This window comes from Panthera pardus, unplaced genomic scaffold (assembly GCF_024362965.1).
Source record: "Panthera pardus isolate Hobbes unplaced genomic scaffold, ASM2436296v1 HiC_scaffold_17, whole genome shotgun sequence".
Classification (NCBI taxonomy): domain Eukaryota; kingdom Metazoa; phylum Chordata; class Mammalia; order Carnivora; family Felidae; genus Panthera; species Panthera pardus.
The window spans coordinates 85,933,750-85,956,670 of NW_026526732.1; the positions used below are offsets into that span (position 1 = coordinate 85,933,750).

General features: G+C 34.6%; 1 protein-coding gene across 48 annotated transcripts in view; it reads right to left on the bottom strand.

Moving 5' to 3' along the window:
* Positions 1-22,921, bottom strand: part of RIMS1 (regulating synaptic membrane exocytosis 1) — a 489,827-nt gene that overhangs the window by 75,307 nt on the left and 391,599 nt on the right. For 33 of the 48 annotated variants that reach the window (XM_019417684.2, XM_019417685.2, XM_019417717.2 and 30 more), the window contains one exon: positions 2,407-2,642. The exons of the other annotated variants lie outside the window; for them this stretch is intronic. In XM_019417684.2, the coding sequence (XP_019273229.1) occupies positions 2,407-2,642 (236 nt within the window). The remainder of the gene's footprint in view (positions 1-2,406; positions 2,643-22,921) is intronic. 48 annotated transcript variants of the gene reach the window in all.

Sequence of the window (22,921 nt, forward strand, 5' to 3'; positions counted from 1 at the left end):
AATTAAACATTTACATTAAATGTAATACATTCTATTCCCCAGAATACACAGCTTGTTTTAAAGTAATGCTGTTTTCCTCTCCATATCACTTGTAGAAGACAGAAGAGGAAGAAAAATCAGGCCATGCACTGAAACAAAGAGGAATGATAATTAAGGTTTGTCACCATCAGTCATTTGCTTTAGAAAGATCAATAAGAATAAGTTATCAAAAAGAAGGTAAAATTATGATATAGAAAATATACATAAAATTTTATACCTGGAAATATCATAGGAGGACAGATAGTCCAATCCGCCCCCTGCCCCCTGCCCCCCCCACATTATATAAGCAAACTGAATCCTAGAGAGATGAAGTAACAGGTGATTTACTGAGTCACTTTAGAAAATAATTGTTTTGTTAGCTTGGCTTTGTAATCCAATGTCTTTTTTGTTTCCTTACACTGCAACCTAATTTTCTAAAGTAGGGTATTCTGTGGAGATTATTAACAATGCAACTTTTGGGGCGCCTGGGTGGCTCAGTCGGTTAAGCGTCCGACTTCGGCTCAGGTCATGACCTCGCGGTCCGTGAGTTCAAGCCCCGCGTCAGGCTCTGTGCTGACAGCTCAGAGCCTGGAACCTGTTTCAGATTCTGTGTCTCCCTCTTTCTCTGACCCTCCCCTGTTCATGCTCTCTCTCTCTGTCTCAAAAATAAATAAACGTTAAAAAAAATTTTTTTTAATTAAAAAAAAAACAAAAAAACAATGCAACTTTTGAAAAGGTAAATATTATTTGAAATTCAACAATGATCATAAACAGAATAAAATTTGAATTAATAAAGCAAAGAGGCTAATTAAGTATTTCAATGACAATCATTTGAACCTATTACCTACAAAGCTATGTAACAAGTATAGTTTCTAAATTATTATTGTGTTTTATTCTAGGAAAATATAATTCTACTTTAGTGAATGGTAGAGAGGGAATTATAGGGGCAAAATAAAGGAAGAGAGACTGTGGATAGTTAGCAGAAGAAGATAAGCAGTCCGCTAAATCTGCAGCCTCTCACGCAGGAAGCACTGGTTCATAAAAGAACATTTCCATTTCATCTAAGCGATGAAGGATTTTCAAACCTGGTGGTAAAAGCCTTATCCATACCCCACACTGTAAACTATCATTAGATCAATACCAAAAACCAGGAAGCGTCACCATCAAAAATAAGACAACACAAATGAAAAAATGCCTCCTACTCAAGGAGAAATCCGACCCTCAGAAAGATAAAAGATTCTCCTTCGCAATAAACAGCTCATCTTAGTGGGATGCATAGAGACAGATCCATCAGAGACTTAGATAATCTAGGTTTATTCTATGATTTTCAGAAAGACAAACCTCTGTTTAAATAGCTGTGTGCTGTACTTCAGTTTCTGAATGGTTCAATTTCCTACCTTTAATTTATTTGTAAATATGTCCACTAGAATGCACATTTTAAAATAGATACTCTCCAGGATGCCAAGTCAACTACAGAAAAGAATTCCATGAACGTTTTCTGGAATAAGTAAATGTTGTTACAACAAGACTTTTGCTGTTAAGGAACAAAAATATGGAACCAATGGTTATAACAGAAGAAACAAGTGCTGACAATTTAATCAATTCAGTATTTCACTTACCTTTGGTTTTCCACAGTACTGAACATAGTAATGAATTAATCTAATATGTCTGATCAAATATTATGTAATTTTGGGCAATTTAAAAAATATTTTATAGTACAGAAATAACCATTCTCCCTTCTGTGTTTCTCCTTTTTCTATATACCTTGAGGACATAAAGCTTTTAAGATTTATAAGCAGTAGAAAATATCTGGAAACTCAAATTTGTATTAAGACATTATTCTTTGCACAAATCCACTGACCCATTTTCTAAAGTAGAAATAACTGCCGGGTTTTTAACTTGCACTGAAAATATAATAATCACAGTTCAATAATTACATTCATACAGTACCTTGAAGACTATATTTCAAGTTGCACAACTGACATTCTTTTCCATCAAAATATAGAGCCTAAATTATAGGTAATTGTATTATGGAACATTTTGAAAAGGAGAATCCTGTTGCTTTTCTTGCATATAAATAAATTTGGATCTTTAATACTTCTTTGCATTTCCTTGCATATTTATAAACATGGCTTTACTTTTTTTTTTAACTTAAAGGAAAATATCTGACCACTTTACCGATTGACAAATGATACCTTGTTAGACAGCTGCACCAGAAAAAAAAAATAAAATCGCATATGTAACAGATTTTCAGAGACAGAAAAATAAACTTCCTTTGCAAAGAAGAATCAATATGCTCTGCAATCACTCACAAGCCATAGTACGAGGATCCACTTTTGTCTCTCCAGCAAGAACTCGAGGTATCTAAATTGAATTCACTTCACTCACCTGTTTGGCTTAGCTGGGATGTGCTTCTACTCCTTCTAGACACTATGGCAACCACTTTGGCACTCAGGCTGGATCTCCTTTTCTTTCCACCTCCTCCAACTGTACCCACAGCTGTGTCGGACTGACTGCCGTCATTATGCTCCAGTGTGTACATCTCCCCACTCACACTGGTGCTCTTCATGATGGCTCTTCCTGAAGTCCCCATCCGTCTGCCTTGCATTTTAGGGGTAAATGAACTATATTTACAAAGTAAAAACATATACGCATCCATAAATTATAGGTCAGCAAAACTGAAACTCTAAATCTAATCTATTTTGAAATAATCCAGGCAAATTTTTAGGGGGAAAAGCCAGTTGCATAGTAGTCTTACAACTATATAGCTCAAAACAATAGTATTTCAACAAGGAATCCATAAACTTTTAGTGAAAACAAATGCAACCAGTGTTATCCAAAAGGAGGTAAATGTTACTAATTTTTTAGTGTTGTTACTTTCAGAGAAAAACAAGGATATTTAAATCAATAAGACAAGTTCATATACATTCCTGAGGAAAAAATATTAATAAAAAATGGATACTCTGAGTTTGCCATACAAGGTTTAAAAAAATGAAAACAGCTCTGTTCTACTTCCAACTAACAGACATCTCTTTGCCACCTGAGGCTTAATGAGTCTAGGAAACACTGCTAATGAGGCAAAAAAAAATTGCATTTCCCTCCTACTTCCTTGTCCCCTCATGCTCCATCTCCTCCAAATTTCATCTCATTTTTCTCTTTGAGTATTTCAAATTCATATGCTCAGGTTGAGATATTCCTTTTTTTCTTTCCTACCAAAACTTACTGGTCTATGTTCCCAGACTGTACTCATTTATCTGAACAGATTACTGCCCTTCTCTCCTAAATGAGAAAATTATTGTTGAGAATTTCAGGCACCATGTTGGTGGGAAAAAAAACCCATCTCTACCTGCCAAAGTAAATGTATGCCTGTGAACTGGGCAGAGAGGTAGGGCAAGCAAGTTGGGAGCTATAGATGTTAGGATTCTTCAAATCCTTTAAATTACATTGCATTGCATCTAGACTGGCCCCTTTTGGTCCAATAAAGATCTAGTTTGACAGATCTGAAATGACCCTCATTATTTTATGTTTCTTTAAAATATCTGCAAAAAATTGGCTTACGTGACACTCAGCACCATCTTGATTTTCAATTTTCTATTTCTTGTTTTCAAGTACAAAGTACGTTAATAGAGTATTTTTTTTTCGAGAGACAGAGGGAGAAAGAAAGAAAGCATGAGTGGGGGAGAGGGGCAGAGGGAGGGAGAGAGAGAAATGTTAATGTTTATTTTTTTTTGAGAGAGAGTGTGAGCAGGGGAGGGGCAGAGAGAGAAGGGGACAGAGGATCTGAAGCGGGCTCTGTGCTGACAGCGGAGAGCCCAATGAGGGTCTCAAACTCATGAACCATGAGATCATGACCCAAACTGAAGTCATATGTTCAACTGACTGAGCTACCCAGGTGCCCCTTAACATAAGCATCTTTTAAGAGTGATGACATTTAATAGTCATGTTGGGATAAATCCTAATATGATTAGAAATGATAAAACAAATTGTTGGGATCATGTGATATATTTGTGGTCATATATATAATGAGTGCTTTCAGAGAAAGGGAAATTGATATATTAGGGTGAGTTGAGAAATGTGGGAAAGTGAGATTGTGGAAGACTTAGAAGCAATGGAAAAGAAACAAGACTGTTTGATCTTTAGGATCCTTCCATGAATTGAATTGAAAAATGAGACCCCTCTTTGATAGGAATCATTTGGAATTTTTAATCCCTAGTTGTATTACTTGAACTGGTCCATATCAATAATGATATTAATATTTATATTCTTTCAATTTATTCTAATCAGCTTTTCATTAACTCAAAGTTTTTAAATTCATTTGCAAATCTGATAATTGTGCTATGCATTTTATGCCAACTCTTTTTCAAAACATGAACATATAGCCAGTCCAGAATGGATTCCTGTGGGGTTTATATTCCCAACTCCAGTGGACTTTCTTTCCTGATAAATGTTCCAGTAAATTTCTTCTGTGTCCTCAGCAATTTATTTCAGTGCATTACCTAAATCTGCCACCTCTCCTTAAGTCTGTTCTTGCTACCTGCTTTTTCTACTGTTTTACTTGCAGACTTCTGCTGAAGGACATGAAGCAGTGTCACAATTTGGTCAGTTTTGCAGTCACGATGTCCATCTTCAATTAAACACCTGTGACTGAGAAATCAGTAGTTTTTCCACCTCTCATCAATCTTTGCAGCACACTCCTCACAGGAATTATTTGAAACTTCCCTTCTAATGATTTTATTTTTACCTTTATAATAAAATATGGATAAATTAACATGTACATTTTTTCTCATTATTTCCATGAAAATTGGATTCTATTAAACTTTAAATTTGTATTTTAAAAGTTATTTCACAAAAAGTACTATTGTAAAATTTTCAACAGTGTTCTTCAGGCTATAGAAAAATTTAAAAGTATAGGGAAATGCTTTCAATAATATTTCTATCATGAAAATGTATTCAAGAAGAGCTAAGAAGATTCAAACATTTTTTAATGGATATTTAATCACAGCAATGAAATGTCCTATTACACTGACGAAATTTCTTAAAAAAATTAGGTAAATCTTTCTAGTCATTACCATTTAGGGGATTAAGAAGTTATGTTATTTTGTGAATAACTGGTAGAATTTTTCCTCAAAAAATAAAATATTTTATTTAGAATCTTAAAAGCATTCTTTTTAAAAAGTATTTATTTATTTACTTAGAGAGAGAGGGAGACAGAGAGAGACAGAAAGCAATCAGGGAAGGGACAGAGAGAGCAAGGGAGAGCGAGAATCCCACACAGGCTCCACACTGCCAGCACAGATGTGGCCATTGTGGGGTTTTATCCTATGAACCTTGAGATCATGACCCAAGCCAAAACCAGGAGTCAGACACTCAACCGAATGGGCCACCCAGGCACCTCAAGAATCTTTAAAGCATTCTTATATGATATGATGACTGTGAGTAGCTTCCTAAAGAATCTAGAATATCATAATGTTCAATGAGAACATGTTAAAACATTTTCAATTCTGTTTACCTAATTGAGGGCAGAGGTTTCTGGGGTCTAATCAGTCAGGGTAGTTTAATCCATGTGAAGGTTACCATCTAAGTACAAATATGCTTTATTTTTTATTTTATATATAGAGAGAGCGTGATCTGGGGAGAGCGACAGAGGGAGAGACAGAATCTTAATTAAACAGGCTCCACATACAGCACGGAGCCCTACATGGGGCTCAATCCCACGACTTTGTGACCTGAGCCGAAATCATGAGTTGAATACTCAACCTACTAAACCACCCAGGTGCCTGAATATGCTATTTCCCTAATTTGTAGCCTTTTATTTGTTCTGCTTCAATTGCCTGGAAAACCATTCCTGTCATTTAGTCTCATCCTTCAGGATGTACTTTAAGGCTTTCTGCTTCATAAACTTCTAAGAGTCCCTCTATTGTCATGGCTATTGTTTCCCAGCCTCTATTTTCTTTTCTTTAAAAAAAAATTTTTTAATGTTTGTGTATTTTTGAAAGAGGGAAAGAGAGAGCGCATGAGCATGGGAAGGGCAGAAAGAGAAGGAGACAGAGGATCTGAAGCAGGCTCTGTGCTGACAGCAGAGAGCCCGATGTGGGGCTCGAACCCACGAACCTTGAGATCATGACCTGAGCCAAAGTCAGACCTTAACTGACTGAGCCAACCAGGTGCCCCCGCAGCCCTTTCTTTTCTATTTTTTATTGGTTATTTTAGGATTCTGATATCTCATATCAGCATGCACCTTATACATGACTAAATCTGTCACAGTATCATTCCAATTGCTAAGTGAATTGAAGATTTATTGAGTAGGGAGTAAAAAAATAGTGATGTCAGTATACAAATAGACTATGATATAACCCATCTTTAAAATTAAACAAAAAACCGTCCATATTCCTTCAATATTCCCTCTCCCTCTGGCTACTGATCTTTGCTAAAAATCTACTCAGTTGTCCATACATCCTCTCTTCCTATTCTATCCTGAACTAACTTAAATCAGGTTTTGTCCCTACTACTTCACCAAAGCTGCCTTTTATCAAAGTCACCAATGACTTCTTCACATGGCAAAGTCCTATCATTGCATAGTCCTTATCCTTTTGACTTCTCAATAAATCATGTATATGACAATGCATTTGATTCTACTGATCTTGAAACATTTTATTTTTATGATTTTCCTACCTAGTGCCTCACTGGCAAGACCTTTATCCTCTTTCATCACTAAATACTGGAGCACTTCAGTGCCTGGCCCTCTGACCTATATTCTTCCGTAGGAGACTAATTAGCTACATGTCTCATCTAGTCTCAGGCTTTATGTATTATCTGTATGCTGCAAATTCCAATTGTTTTTCTCCACCTGTCCTCAGTACTCAGTCCTGAACTTCAGATTTATATAGCCAGCTATCAAGTGACATTCTTGTTTGGATCTGTCTCTTAAACATAACATGTTCCACCCAACCAAAAAACTGCTAACTTATCGTTCATATCATATTAAAGATACCCCATTCCCCAATTGCTCAGACTAATAGTTGCCCCCCTCACAGAAAAATCTAATGTGGATTTGACACCAAAAAAGAAAAAAAAAAGCTGCCTTCCTTTTTTAATGCCATGCTTGAGCATTATCTAACAAGCCCACTTACAGGCCATTTGACTCTCTAGGGGAATGTAACACTTTTTACTTACTATTTAATCTTATAATAATTATACCACAAATATTTTACAACTCTGTAAAGCTAGATGTTAACTTGAATAAAACTGATAAGGACAAATGATTACCATCTAGAAGAGGTGGTAACTCCAAAGGGTTATGGTTTTATTGACCTACAGAATATTATCTAGTTTTGAATCTAAATTCATAATCTTATTCCAACATTCCTTTTTGTTTTCAATGACTCTCTCTCTCTCTCTCTCTCTCTCTCTATATATATATATATATACATATATATATATATACACATATATATATGTATATATAAGTACATGAACTTCTTGGATCATCTTTGGAACCATTATATAACTCTGTTGGTTTTCTCACTAATTAATTAAAACTTAAATATTTGCTATGTGTTTTTCTTATTACTGTGTTTTAATTTTGAGAATTATATTTATTTATTTACTTTTGTGAGAGAGAGAGAGAGAGAAAGAGAGAGAGAGCAGGTGAGGGAAGGGCAGAGAGAGAGAGAGACAGAGAGTCCCAAGCAGGCTCTGCACTGTCATTGCAGAGCCTGATGTGGGGCTTGAACTCATGAACTATGAGATCATGACCTGAGCCGAAGTCAAGAGTCAGATGCTTAACTGACTGAGCCAGCAGGTGCCCTGAGAATGTTTTTATTATGTTGGGGAGTCCCATAAAAATGCCCAAGTGGACTCTACCAGATCCAACTAAATTTTGTTGGTGGAGCAGGGCACCTCATGAACTCAAGCCCAAGGTTGCCTTTAAACAAGTCCCAACAGAACGTGACTTTCAGTCTCTGCTTTCTTTTTACTGACTCTGGTTTTCCATGTCTCTTTGTTTCTGGTTCTTGGTAAGTTTCGCTTTTATTTCGCTTGCTTGTGACTAATGATACATTCCTCACTAATGGGAGCAACAATAGGAAATCCATCTGTGGAATTAAATCTGCTGGATGGCAGACATCAGGATATATTACAAGTTGGATGGTGAATGACAGAAAATCTGGCTTGTTCGTCTTTTTACATGTGTGTTTGCTGCTAGAAGTTCATATCACTTATGAAAATGTGTTTCCAGAACTGCCCTTGAAAGTCTGGGCTTTGGTTTCCATGTCAATTTTGGCCCTATGGTTAAGTGGTAAAACTGAAGTTGCTAGTTCTCTTGGCATGCTTAAAAATAGTCTTTATTATTGAAAACAAAACACTCTTACTCTCTGTGCACCCTAGGGATAGCTGTCCAGGCAGACAGATATTAGATTCCAAGGTATCTGAAATTTAATAGAGCTCCTGTTCCTGATTGATCTATACAGATGAGTATTTAAGTAATTTTAATATAGGTAACTGAAGAATCTGTACAGAAAAAATAAACTGAAATTCTAATATTTTGAATATGCTTGCCTTCTAAGAAAAAAAATTCTCAAGGAATTGCTAACTCGTAAGAATTTTAATATAAGAACTTAAATCCACACAGTGAATCCTTAGATATATCAAACTCGTTCAATAAATTTGGCTTAAAACAGTCTTATGAGAACCACAATGAGATGCCACTTCATAAACGCTAGGATAGCTATAATAAAAGAGAGACAATAACAAGTAGTGATGAGAATCGAAGAAACTAGAATCCTCATACATTGCTGATGGGGAAATAAAATGATGCTGCTGCTTTGGAAAAGTGTGACAGTTTAGTTAAACTTAGATACAGTTCAATGAAACTCAAGAGTTACTGAATGACTCAGTAATTCCATTCAAAAGTTAAACGTAGTTACCATATGACCTAGCAATTCCATGCCTAGGTGCATACTCAAGAGAATTTAAAACACATATCCATATGAAAAATTACATATGAATACTCATATCAACATAATTCTTTATAGTTAAAAAGAGGACAACTTAAATGTTCACAAACTGATGAATGGAGAAACAAAATGTGGTATATCCATACAATGGAATATTATCAACCATAAAAAGGAATGAAGTACTGATTCATGCTATAAACATGGATGAAGTTAAAAACATACTATGTGAAAGAAGCTAGATACGCAAGGCTACTTATTGTATGATTCCATTTAAGTGGAATGTCCCATAGTCAAATCCATGGAGACAAATGTAGATTAGTGGTCACTGGGAGCTAGAAGGAATGGGAAGTGAGTATTAATGGGTATGGGTTTCTTGTGAGGGATGATAAAAATGTTCCAGAATTAGATAGTTGTGATGACTGCACACCTAATTGTGACTATACTACAAACCACTAAATTGCATCATTTCACAGGATAAATTTTATGGTATGTGAATTTATCTCAACTTAAAAAAAGTTTTATGTCTTCTTACAGATTTCCTCAGGATGGTATATAATACAAGCACAAAATCTTACTTTATTTTTAAAGACTTAGGTTGGTTTTCATAGACAGATTAACCTAGAATTCCTAAACTTCCTATACTGGTTTTACTTAATGGGTAAGTTAACATTTCTTCCAATAATGTTTGAAATTATAAAAAATGTAAAATTATGTAATAACTAAATTGAACTATAATTGTGATTAAAGTCTGATATCAATAGTAATTAAGCTGGTTGGAATGTCAGCTTAAAATTTCCAAGTGATTAATTAGTTAACTTTAAGATTTAGCATTAGCATTATATTTCATTAATTAATAAAAAATATCTTTGAATGTCTGAATAACTGCTAACTAAGTCAGAATATAAAACTTGGTCAATAACCAAGGAATGAATACACACACACACACACACACACACACACACACACATATACATACTTTAAAAATTCCTAGTTTTCATATGGTATCCAGTAGCTTTTCCTTTGATAAGGTTTATCTTCATTTTTGCAATTTTAAGAAAATGTCTAAGGGATACTGTAGGCATATGTTGCTTTGTTATGTGTGCTATGTAACTTGCTGGTGTGCTAAATTTCTTGTATATGACAGCCTGCTATGCCTGATTTTCTACCTCTGAGTGTTCTCTATGAGACAGAAGCTTAGCTTAGAATTGTAACTGGGGTGCCTGGGTGGCTCAGTGGATTGAGCACCTGACTCTTGATTTCAGCTCAGGTCACGATCTTGTGGTTCATGGGATCAAGCCCTGCATCATCAGGCTCTGTGCTGACAGCACGGAGCCTGCTTGGGATTCTCTCTCTCTGCCCTTCCCCCTGCCCCCTCTCAAAATAAATAATAAAAATAAATTTAAAAAATAAAATAAAATAAAAGTTGTAACTAATATTGATGGTTGGTTCCACACTAGGTAAAATATATGGATACAAATTCAAGGTAATAGATGTGTTTTTATTTATCAAAGGAAAAGAAGGACATCATTGCTTACAGTAAAATACCTAGAATGTGAATGAAGATAGTAAACGGACAGAACTTGAGTAGATACATTAAATTGTAGAAGGTTTGAGGAAAAGTGAATTATTTACCCTGTTTTATTGTACTTGTGAACAGTAAGCCTGAAGGGCAAAAAAATAAAACTTTGACAAACTGGCTCCATTTGATGTAAATATTCACAATATAATAAAAGAGGTTTGTGAGTCATTTGCTGACAAAGTATAAAAATGCAAGATTAGAATCAGGTTTTCAGTTAAAATGACTAACTGATCTTAGAATATTTAGTTGAGAACAAATTTCATTTAACCAGAAGTGGCAAGCCGACCATTAGGAATAGGAGTTCTACTTTATATATAGAACCAGTATATGCAAAGTCTGTACTATGGCTGATCCTAGAACTACAGATAATAAAAAAAAAGTTCATATACTGAATTTAGCACAATTTTAGGGATCTCATAGGTACTGCAAAGGATGTCTGGTGGTGATTTTCACTTTGGCTCACACTGTAAATAACACAGATGTACAATGCTTGCTGTAAAATTACTATAGGTAACTTTTATCATTTTAAAAAAGTTCTCAGTTTGCTAAGATATTTTATCATATATATGTGATGAATTTTATCAAATATTTTTTGGTTCTATTGAGATGACGATATAATTTCTTTAATTCTGTAATGAATTACATAGAGAAAATGTTAAACAAATGTTGCATTTATGGAACAAATATTTTTGACATAATGTATTTTCATTCTCTCAAAATCAATCTATCCATTCATTCATCTATTATATATCTATCTTGATTCAATTTGCTAAAACTTTGTTTCAACTACTTTAGTGAGATTTGGGTTTATAATTTTCCTGTGTTATAATGTCCTTATCAAATTTATCAAGGATAGGCTGGCTTCACAAAAATATTTTTGGAAGTATTTTTACATTTTATTCTCTAGAAAAATTGGTAGAAGCCTGAGAGAATTATTTTTTAAATATTTGGAATAATTTATCAGTGAGCCCACCTGGGTAAGGAGTTTTCCTTGTGGGGAGCATTAAAATAATTACGGAATCAGTTAAAAAACAGATATAGTACTCTCATGGGGCGCCTGGGTGGCTTAGCCAGTTAAACATACAACTTCGGCTCAGATCATGATCTCACAGTCATGGGTTCGAGCCCCACATTGGGCTCTGTGCTGACAGTTCAGAGCCTGGAGCCTGCTTCAGATTCTGTGTCTCCCTTTCTCTCTGCCCCTCCACTCATGCTCTGTCTCCCTTACCTCTCTCTTTAAAAAATAAACATTAAAAATTTTTTTTAAAAACCAGATACAGGACTCTTCAAAGTTTTTATTTTTTATGTCATTTTTGGTAAGTTGTGCTTTCTAAGAAATTTGTACATTTCGTCTAAGTCAGGTTTAGGCAAACTTAATTTCATAAAGGGCCATATAGTAAATATTTTAGGTTTTGTGGGACAGACTGTCTCTGTTGCAATTATTCAAGTTTGCTATTGTGGTGGGTGAAGAGCCATAGATAATATATAGGCAAATGAGCATAGATGTGTTCCAATAAACCTTTTTTTTTCCCACAAAAATAGGCAGTGGGCCAGATTTGGCTTGTTGGTCATAGTTTGGCTAACATTGATCTGAATTATAAAATTTATCGGCATACAACTGTTTGTACCATTTAAATATCTGTGTATTCTTCACTGAGATCTTCCTTTTTTCATTTCACGACAGTGGATATGTGTATTTAGACCATTTACTTTAAAAAAAAATTTTAATGTTTATTTATTTTTGAGAGAGAGAGAGTGAGACAGAGCGTGAACAGGTGAGGGACAGAGAGAGGGAGACACAGACTCAGAAGCAGGCTCCAGGCTCCGAGCTGTCAGCACATAGCCTGACACGGGGCTAGAACCACAAACCATGAGATCATGACCTGAGCCAAAGTGGGGTACTCAACCAACACTGCCACCCAGGTGCCCCAAGACAATTTACTTTTGATGGAATTACTGATATAACTGGAATTGACTCTATCACTTGCCACTTATTTTTAATAATCATGTTTCTTCTTTTACTTCTCCATTTTGCCTAACTAGATTAATTCTGTGTTTTTTTTCTCCACTATCAGCATTTGAATTATGTGTTCTTCTATTATTTATTAGTGGACACCCTAAGGATTAAAATATGTACCTTGACTTATTAGAAACTTCATTAAATTATACATTTTAACACTTTCAGAAGAATGCAAAAATTTTACAACAGCTTAATTCTACTTCTTTCATTTCTACCTTTTACCTAGGTGTTTTATATATTTTACTTCTACATATGTTGTAACTACCACAAGATGTTGTTGTTATCATCATTAACTCTTTCCAGTATTCATACTTTCCTCAAATTTAGTGTTTCTGACTGGGGACATTTTCCTTCAACATGGAGTACAGGTCTATTGGTGATGAATTATCCTACTCGTTTTTATTCTAGTATTCCTTCCTTCCTTCCTTCCATTACTTCCTTCCTTCATTTCTTCCTTTCTTGTCTGTAGGATATGTTTGAAGGGTAATATTTATTAAGGATAAAATTTTAAGTTTGAAGTTTTAATTTTTTTTCTAAAGCATTTTTTCTTTTGGTTGTTCCATTGCTTTTTGGCTTTCATGGTATCTGTTGAAATTTCAACCAGTCTTATATCGTTGCTTCAGTGAAGCACTGAATGATAATGTCTTCTTTTTTTCTGCTCTTTTTCTGCTTCTGATTCTTCATAAAAGTGTTTTTTTAGTTTTCAGTACTTTGATCATGATTTTGATAGATTTTTTTCTCTTTACACACCTTGAGGTTTTTACAGGATTTTGGACTTATAATTTGATGTATTACATTAATTTTGGAAGACCCAGCTAATACCACAGTATTCAAGTATTGTTTATGCCATTTCCCCTCCTTCTGGAATCCCAATTACATGTATATTAGACTTTTTCATTATGCTCCAAAAGTCTCTTAGGGCCTTCTCCAATTTTTTTTTTTTTCTCTTTGTGCACTGATTTATATACTTTCCACTGACCGACTCAAGAATTCTCTGTTCTATTGCTTCTAGCATGCCATTAAACCCACCTATTAAATATTTTTTATATCTTTTAGTTTTAGGATTGCCATTTAACTTTTTAAAACGGGTTCCAGGTCTCTGTAGAAAACATCCATCTTCCTTTGTTTTCTGGAATATATTAATCATGGTTATTTTAAAGGCCTTATATAAAAATTGTATTGTTGGTTGTAGTCAGTTGGTCCTTTTTTATTAATTTTTTAATCATGCCCCATAAATTTTAATTAGATGCCAGACACTGTGGATGTTCACTCTCTGATTTTCCTTCAGTAAGGGTAAAATTTTAGAAGTCATCTTATTCCTGGTCAGACTTGATTTTAAAGCTTTGCCATCACTTGTAGAGTGTAATGCTTATTCCCAGAGTTTGGCTTTTCTGAAATTTGTATAAGAAATCAAAGTATTTTTTCATTTTTTAAAAAAAATGTTTGTGTATTTTTGAGGGAGGGAGCGAGAGCGAGAGAAAGATAGTGTGAGCAAGGGAGGGGCAGAGAGAGGGAGACACAGAATCTGAGGCAGATTCCAGGCTTTGAGATGTCAGCACAGAGCTGGACATGGGGCTTGAATTCACAAGCAGTGAGATCATGACCTGAGCCAAAGTCAGACATTTAACCCACTGAGCCACACAGGCTCCCCCCCACCCCAAAGGTATTTTTCAAGCCCCTCTGACTGCAGAAACTGAAGGCAATCTGTATCTCCCCAGCATTGGGCACCCGCTGGAATCTTTGCTCAGCTCTTTAATCTTCCAGCTGCTGCTTTTTGTTTGGTTTCTTGGAGTCTTTCTCTGTGCACGATCACATTGGTCGTCAACAGATTTAATTAGGGGAATCTATAGCAAATTTTGGAGCCCTCCATGCAGTTTCCAGCTCTGTGTCTGACCTGTGATCTGTCTCCTTAGCCCAGTAAGACCACTGCTTTCTGCTTGGGCTCTATTATCCCATGACACTGAATTGGAAATACCTTCAAAGAAAACTGGGGAAAATTTGGCACGTATTTCATATTCTTCTCTTCTTTCAAAGACTGAAGTCCTTAAAATTTTTACCAATTTAATTGCTTCCAAATACCCTAAAACATTTGCTTGTTTGTTTTTGTAGTTTTAGAGGTAGGAAGGTTAATCTGATACAAACTATGTTGTCATGCCCGGAACTGGATGGATTGTGTCATCTTATTGCTTATTTTTGAATAATGGTAGAGTTATCCAGACCAGTGATGTTTTCAAAAATATCCATAAGGTTAGTAATGAAGGTGTATGTATTATAATTGTGTTATAGAAATTTATTTCTTTGCAAACTACATCAAATAGCTTTTGCCATATTGATCCCTATGCATCCCCCCCAATAGCCTCTCTGCCATAGCTGACTTGTGAGGCTTCTCCTCTGAGTTGATGTCATCTGCTACTCTGAGGCATAAAACATACAGTGTTTTCCAGTGCTAAAACTGTCCCTCGTTCTCGCAGATTGTAGATGGGAATTTTTCTGATGGGGCTTTCCAAAGCTGTGTCATTTATTTTAGAGAGCTCCACATTCTATTCAATAGGTGAATAAGTCAGCATCTATTCTTGGTGTTTTTCCTCATTTTAGTCCAGATTTCACTGAATTTGAAAACTGTTTTCTATCATTTATAATTTAAAGATGTAGTTGTCTCCTAGGTTCATGGTAGATGAGGTTTTTAGTTTCTTTCTTAAAAAATTTGGTTAGTTTTCAGCTGGCAATTAGAGAGGAATAAACACCTCTGTTCTCTGTAATCTTCAGTGTATGATCATGAGTTCTATTTAAGAAGCAAAATCAATAAGTCCTGATGACTCATCTCAATATGCATTCTCAATGGGAGTGATATGCTTCCAAAGGGTAATAACTGGTTCATGGTGGAGGTAAGAGGAGTAAACATTTCTTAGATAATATAACAGTTTGTGGTCCTCTAAACAGCCACAGTATATAAACAGATACAGTGTTATCTGCAATATTAAAATGTCACGTGGAAAGGACATTAGGAAAAGAACATCCAAAAGGCTTCTTAGGGGGTTGATAATGGTAAAAACATTGAGGAGCAATGCATTAGAAGGAGGACAGGCGAGAGTTAAAAATTAGGGTGGCTTCCAGTTTTTTGTTGATTTGGGAGCCAGGTGGAGAATAGGGTGGGAAGAATAGAACTACTCTGTTCAAATATTAGGTAAGCCAATATGTTTTTATATTTGTTCTAAGAAAAATTTTAGTATCTTAATGGCTGCAAATAGCTACTTAAAAATATATATCCTCATGTATTTCCAGGCTATTGTAAATGTAATTAAATATATATTTGTAACACACACACACACACACACACACACACACACACACACTGTTCAACAAAAGCTGGTGTACAATATTCAGTGAATACCAAAACATTAAAAAATCATCTCATATCACACATTTCTTATATGTCAATATGCCTATCTGGATGAAAAACTTCCTAAATACATTCTGTAGACAACATGCATTGATTGCTTATGGGTACTTATCTAAGCTCTAAATCTTCTCCATGGACATGTAGCTGTTTCTACCTCCAATATATCCACACATCTCTGTTCAGTGACATGCTGTCCATGAAATTTTAATTACAGTTGATTCTTGAACAATGTGAGGGCCAAGGGTGCTGACTCCATGTACAGTCACAAATGCATATAACTTTGATTCCCCCCAAATTTAACTACTAACAGTCTATTGTTAACTAGAAGCCTTACCAATAAACACAGTTGATTAATATATTTTGTATGTTATATGTATTATATACTGTATTCTTTCAATAAAATAAGCTAGAGAAAAAGAAGTGTGAGGAAGAAAATCATAAAGAAGATAAAATACATCTACAGCACTGTACTTCATATATTGAAAAAAAATCTTCTGCATATAAGTGGACCTGGGCAATTCAAACCATGTTGTTCAAGAGTCAACTGTACTTGTGGTGAGATAATGATCATTCTCTTAGGTGTAGCAAATATTTTGTATCAATATGTAGAATTGAAGACATATGATAAATGTTTTTATTGTTTTGTTTTTTTGCTTTTCAGCAACCTGTACTGGACATGCCTCCCAGTTACACTGCTTCCCCCTTGAATAAAAAAAAAAAAAAGGTCATACACATTTGCTTGTGTTCAAGTGTGATGGGTCTGGTATCTTGTCATCTTGGCCACAGCTGACTGAATCAGATTGGCATCTGAGTTGAAAGTAGCTTCTAAGGGCAGGCAGGCAGCCTACAGACTGTCTTGGCTTTGGGACTCTGATTACAAAATGCTCTCTATTTGATGATTACTAATTGCTCCTTTGATCAGAGGCCCACCCATTTTCCTTCCTTAAATTCCAACATCCTGTGAGCTCGAAGAATCTCTTCTTCCATTTTAGCTGTAATCTCCCTTAACTCCTTACATTATTTTTCCATTCCCCAGCTACCATTCTTCCTTACATCTCCAGTGGTCCTTTCTCTGCTGGAGCTCCTTTCTGTCCTCATTTTCCTGGCCTCCGCTCCACCTCCTCCTTTGATGTCCTGGATTGCTATTTTCTCAACACCTTATATCTCACTTCAGCTCAAGATCTGATTCTCCTTGCCTTGCCCTGCCACCTGCTAACTTAGGATAAAGTCCCTAAGGCCACAGGTCTTCTTGCTTTTTATACATACAATTATATTCTTATTCATTAATTTCATTTTAAATATTACCCTTTAAGTGAGTAAATTCAAAAACTCAAGAAATAGTAATGCATTAAATATTAAACACCTATTCTAGCAATTCGGTAGATGATACATTCTGAAAATCTCTTCACTCTTAGATGCCTAGAAATTAAGTGAAAATTGCAACAAATACCCATTCCAATTAACAAACCCAAGTTCACAAGAAAGGCAAATCCCCTTAGCCAAAATACCAAGAGGGAACTGAAAACAGATTGCTTAATGGATTATGAATGTCTTGGGAGGTTTTGCAGATGAGAAATTTAGAGCAGACCTAGTGGGGAGATAGAAATGAAATCTCTGTAGCAGCCAAGGCCCTTAAATAACAAGGAAAAACTCGGGTCTTCCCTAAGCCTTAATGGCCCTCACTGGTGACATTCTAATGCATATATTTCAGGAAGACAGGGAATACTCTCAAAATGAAAGTCTCAGACATATGGGAAATAGTTAGCAAAGAAACTAGAAAATATGTGGGTCAACCTAAAGCATTAAAAAGCAAAATAACATCCAATAATGGGAGAAAGAAAACAGCATATAGTTAAAACACTGGAAAAATATGTAAATGGTAGCAGGATGATAGCAGAGATAAAGTGTACTACAGTGATTTTTTTTCCCTAGGAGGGAATGGAGGTACTATTAACTTTAAATGTATTATTTAACTAATATATATTTGAAACACTAAACTCGGCACTAAAATCATAGAAATAGTATAATTTCCAGAATGGTAGAGGGGAGAAATGAAATAAATGCAATTTAATTAAAAACCAATTGGGAAAGGGGAAACATATAATAATAAAAATGGAAAATATAAAGTAGGATAGAAATCCAAATATATAATAAATCAAATAAATGCAAGCTGATTAAGTAGCCAATTAAATGATAGAGATTGTCAGACTAGAAGAAAAAAAACTAAATCAGTTGTATGCCATTTATAAGAGATATAACTAATACATATGGTCACAGAAAGGTTGAAAGTAAAAGGATGTGAATAGTTTGAATAGTAATTAAAAAATTATATTTTCATATAAGACAAAACAGACTTTAAACCAAAAGAATACTATCATTAGAGATAAACAGGTTCACTACACAATGATAAAAGGGTTAAACTACCAGTTAATTGGTAATTCCAGCTCAATTCTAGCTCTACCACATATTGGCCATGTGCCACTTATTTGTAAAACCAAGTTATTAGTAATTACACTATAGGGCTGTTATAGCGATAATGATCTTGCTTGTGAATAATGTATCAAAATGCCTGGTACACAAAAAAAGATACTTAATAAATCACAGTATTTTTAATACATTGAAAATATAATAGGGGCACCTGGGTGGCTCAGTTGGTTAAGCGTCTGACTCTTGGTTTTGACTCAGGTCATGATCTCAGGGTCATGAAGTCAAGCTCTACATTGAGTGCCATGCTCAGCGTGGAGCCTGCTTAAGATTCTCTCTCCCTCTCTCTCTCTGCCCCTCCCCCACTTACATGCATGCTCTCTTTCTCAAAAACATTAATAAAATAAAAATATAACAAAATACATGTTACATAGTTATGGCAAAATTATGAAAGTAACACATGAAATAGGTGTAGTTTGAAAAGCACTGGTTCAAAGTAAAAGGATATTGTATCCATTCCAAATAATAGGATAATTGACACAGAAATATGAATATTTACCCAAAAAAGGGGATATTTAACGTTTATAACAAGAGTTCATGCCTGGTGACCAATAAAACAATTATCTGCCAGCTGACATAGTACAGCTAAATTTATAATCCCCATGTGGTTCTCCAATAAGCAAATATAAACATGCAAACATACCATGTTAAATAGAAAATTAAGAATCTGTTAGAAATTTTCCATTATATATTTTTTGGCATGAAAACATAGTAACAACCTGCAGTCCTTTCAAAACAGTCCTCCTGCTAATTTGATAGCTACTCTAGTACTGAGCATCCTTAATACAGCTGATCTGTGTGGCAATTACAACACATCAAAGACAAAGGGGTGACAGAACTGGCCCTTGAGGAAGTCCTCATGTGCTGTGAAAATCAGCACTGAAGCAAAGTCAGTCCACATCTTAGCAACAGGTGGGGTTTCTTATACTTAAACCTGATCTTTTAGAAGCAGAACACTCCTATCTATACCTGGCATGAATCCAAAAGGTGGTACTGCTGGACATCAGTCATAACCTCAGACTAAATACACTGTTCCTCGCCTCTGTGTCAATCACAAAGATCACAACTGCAAACATATCCTGTAAGGTAAAGAGGAATTTGCATTTGGGGGACAGATTTTTCTTTCTTTGAAAAGTATTCCCAGGGAGTAAAATGGTTGTATTTGAAAGTTGCTTTAATATTAGGATCCATAACTTGTGGTATTTTCCTTGCACTTAATATATACATAAACTTTACAGATCTTTAATAATATGTTACACTGAAGATATGCTGTTAGCAGCATGTCAATTAATTTTTCTTATATATTGTGGGGAAAATAATAATTAAGCAGGGAGAATTATCCTTATTTTATTTAACAACAGAATGTTAAATATGTAACTTCGTTTAGGATAATTAAATTAGAAAACTATTGGAAAAAAACTTATACACAATTATGAATAAACTTGAATAAATTTTACATATTCTCTTCCAAAGACACAGTGAATTCTTTTTCTTTAAAGAAAATTTTCTAATTATCATTATCTATGATCTCCATTGACCATGCTCTTTATATCTATCTATCTATCTATCTATCTATCTATCTATCTATCTATTTTTAAGTGTTTGTTTAAGAGAGAGAGAGAGAGCAAGCAAGGGAAGGGCAAAGAGAGAGGGAGAAAGAGAATCTCAAGTAGGCTCAACGCTGTCAGCAAGGAGCCCAACACAGGGCTTGATCTCATGAACCATGAGATCATGACCTAAGCCAAAGTCAAGAGTCAGACGCTTAACCTACTGAGTCACCCAGGTTCTCCAAACATGCCCTTTAAAATATTTTAAATTTAAAAAGAATCTATAATTCACTTCTACCAGAATAAATAAAATTAGAGGGAAGTAGATTTCTATAAAAACAAGTCACAATGTACTTTTAAAACTCCATGTATATAGTGTATACTTTTCCCGCATATGACCAGCCACTAAGGCCTAATTATAATCATTTCTACAGATAACCCCATCTTTATAAGATATTCCAGGTTGCTATTAACTTTTGATAATTTATTATAACTGACCATTTTCACTGTCTGTTATGTAGTAAGCATTTATCTGACATTCCCAGAATTTAACTGACATTCCCAGAATTTAACTAAATACATCTTAGTATAAATCTATAATGAATTGGTAGAATAGAAAGGTAAAAACTAAGCAGATTGGTGCTGTTTCAAATGAGACCAGTGCTGCTTTACTTCAAACTGCAGTCTTAAATGGTTTGTAAGGAAGAAACTTGCCAGGAAAACCTACTCACCTGTCTCAAGAGCTCTGTAACTTGCTGTTATCAAGACTGCTGTGTTACTTATATTCAGTTATTTTGCTTATATGTATGGCATGGTATAATAATTTAAATGTATGGCACATTCAGTCATATGGTGTATTAATAAGAATGTTATAGTAATTTTATGGAACCCTTTTTAAAAGGCTTATGGTACATTCTTTCCATTTCTTTATAGCTTTAATCTGGTCACAGGAAATAACAGTGGTAATGACTCATCAATCTTGGACTATTAAAACTAAGATGATACTATGAAAGAAGCCACTAGAAGATTGCTAAAATATCTTTCCTTTCTCAGATATTCAACATCCAGTATCTGGATTTCCCTGATATTTTCCTCTATTTCTTTTCAGTACTCTTGTTGATCTCAATAGACTGTTTTTCCACAGCACAACAGGCAAGCATGCAAAATTAAGGGTGGATAGCTCTAAAAAATTCCCTCTTGATCGCTCTTAATATGTTCAGTGTCATTAGGCATAATAATTAGTAAGTATATAAAAATTAAAGTTTAATTTGTTCTTCTAAGCTATTAATGTAGCAAGTGATTTTGCAGTTAAGTATTTCTCAAATATCACACACAAAAAAATCCAAAGATTATTTTTAAATGTTATCTTGTATTCCCTTGTGGAATTAAAGAACTATTATGAAACAAGGTACATTTGAAATTTTCTGTAACATTTTTCCAACATAACTGTAGTATCAATTGATTTTCCAGAAGATATTAACCTAACCTATTTATTTTCTATCACAATTAAAAATTTCAAATAATTTAACCTATGTCTTAAAACTCCCCCCCAAATATAAACCTATTTCTTTCAGTATATGTTTACTAATCATTATGCCTATACAAATTGCCAAATTTTAGTAAATTTATGGCTGCAAGATTATTATTTGTATATAGAAGATAATGTTTCTTAAAAAAAATTCATGCCATACTAGTACTCATATAAGTAGCTTTGAAGAAATGAATGAATGCATGAATAAAGTCTCCTACCACCTTAAAAAAAAAAAACCTTCAAGTCTTTCAACCTATGAATGTAGAAAACAAAGGCAATTGCTTTTGAAAGTATTCTTCCCAAAAGAGATACCAAAAAGGTCAAATACTAGTGACATCAAATTTGCACTTCAAGTTTGTTTATTAAAATCCAGCTTGCTCTAGAAAGCCAACTTTACAGATCTAGGAGAACATATATTACAAATGTGAATGCTGTTGGAAAATAGTTTTGACAAAGCTTCTAAAATTCTGTAACACCTGAGAACAACTATAGGATTATGCCTGCATTTGCTGCATGGTTTTGTATGAAACATCTGAAATATGTCTGCCTGGAAAAAAAATGATATGCGATAAAGATGAAAAACAAGTTCAGAGCTATACCAAGAAAATTCATCTCCTTTCTGAGATGAAAATCTTCTTAAATTTAAAAGTGAACAGAGAACTCAGAAGCTCAATATATTCTTTCTGGCTTCTAGTATATGCACATTTTTTATTGTCAATTGTGCCACTTCTACTAATATACTGTACATATTTTGTGGTTGGATGGAAAAACATTCTTTGAGGAACACTTAAGAAAATACTAAATTAAAATTGTAAGGCACATCAAGAAATATCTGAAAACCTAGAAACCTCAATCTTTATCGATACTTACTATTTTGAAGTATTAAGTGTTGATTTTTTAAACATTTTTTTTAATGTTTATTTTTGAGAGAGACAGAGCGTGAGTAGGGGAAGGGCAGAGAGAGAAGGAGACACAGAATCTGAAGCAGGTTCCAGTCTCTGAGCTGTCAGCACAGAGCCTAACACAGGGCTTGAACTCATGACCCGTGAGATCACAACCTAAGCAGAGTTTGACGCCTGACAGCCCCCCAGGTGTCCCAAGTGTTGATTTTCTATTGTAAGAATCACACAATTATTTAAGCTTCAATTGTTTTAATCCTTGAAAATTAAAAAAAAAAAAACTTTCATTCATTATATCTACACAAGATTATTTACCTTAAATGCAAACATCATAGTTTACTTTTTTTTCCTACTATAGCCCCCCTGCATATGTAAGCTTTAAAAACATGAAACATATTTTGGACTATTTTGAATGAACTATTCAGAATGCATCTGGAGGAAGGGATACTCCTTCTCAAGTCACACAGAACCATGTGGTTTAGCTAGCTG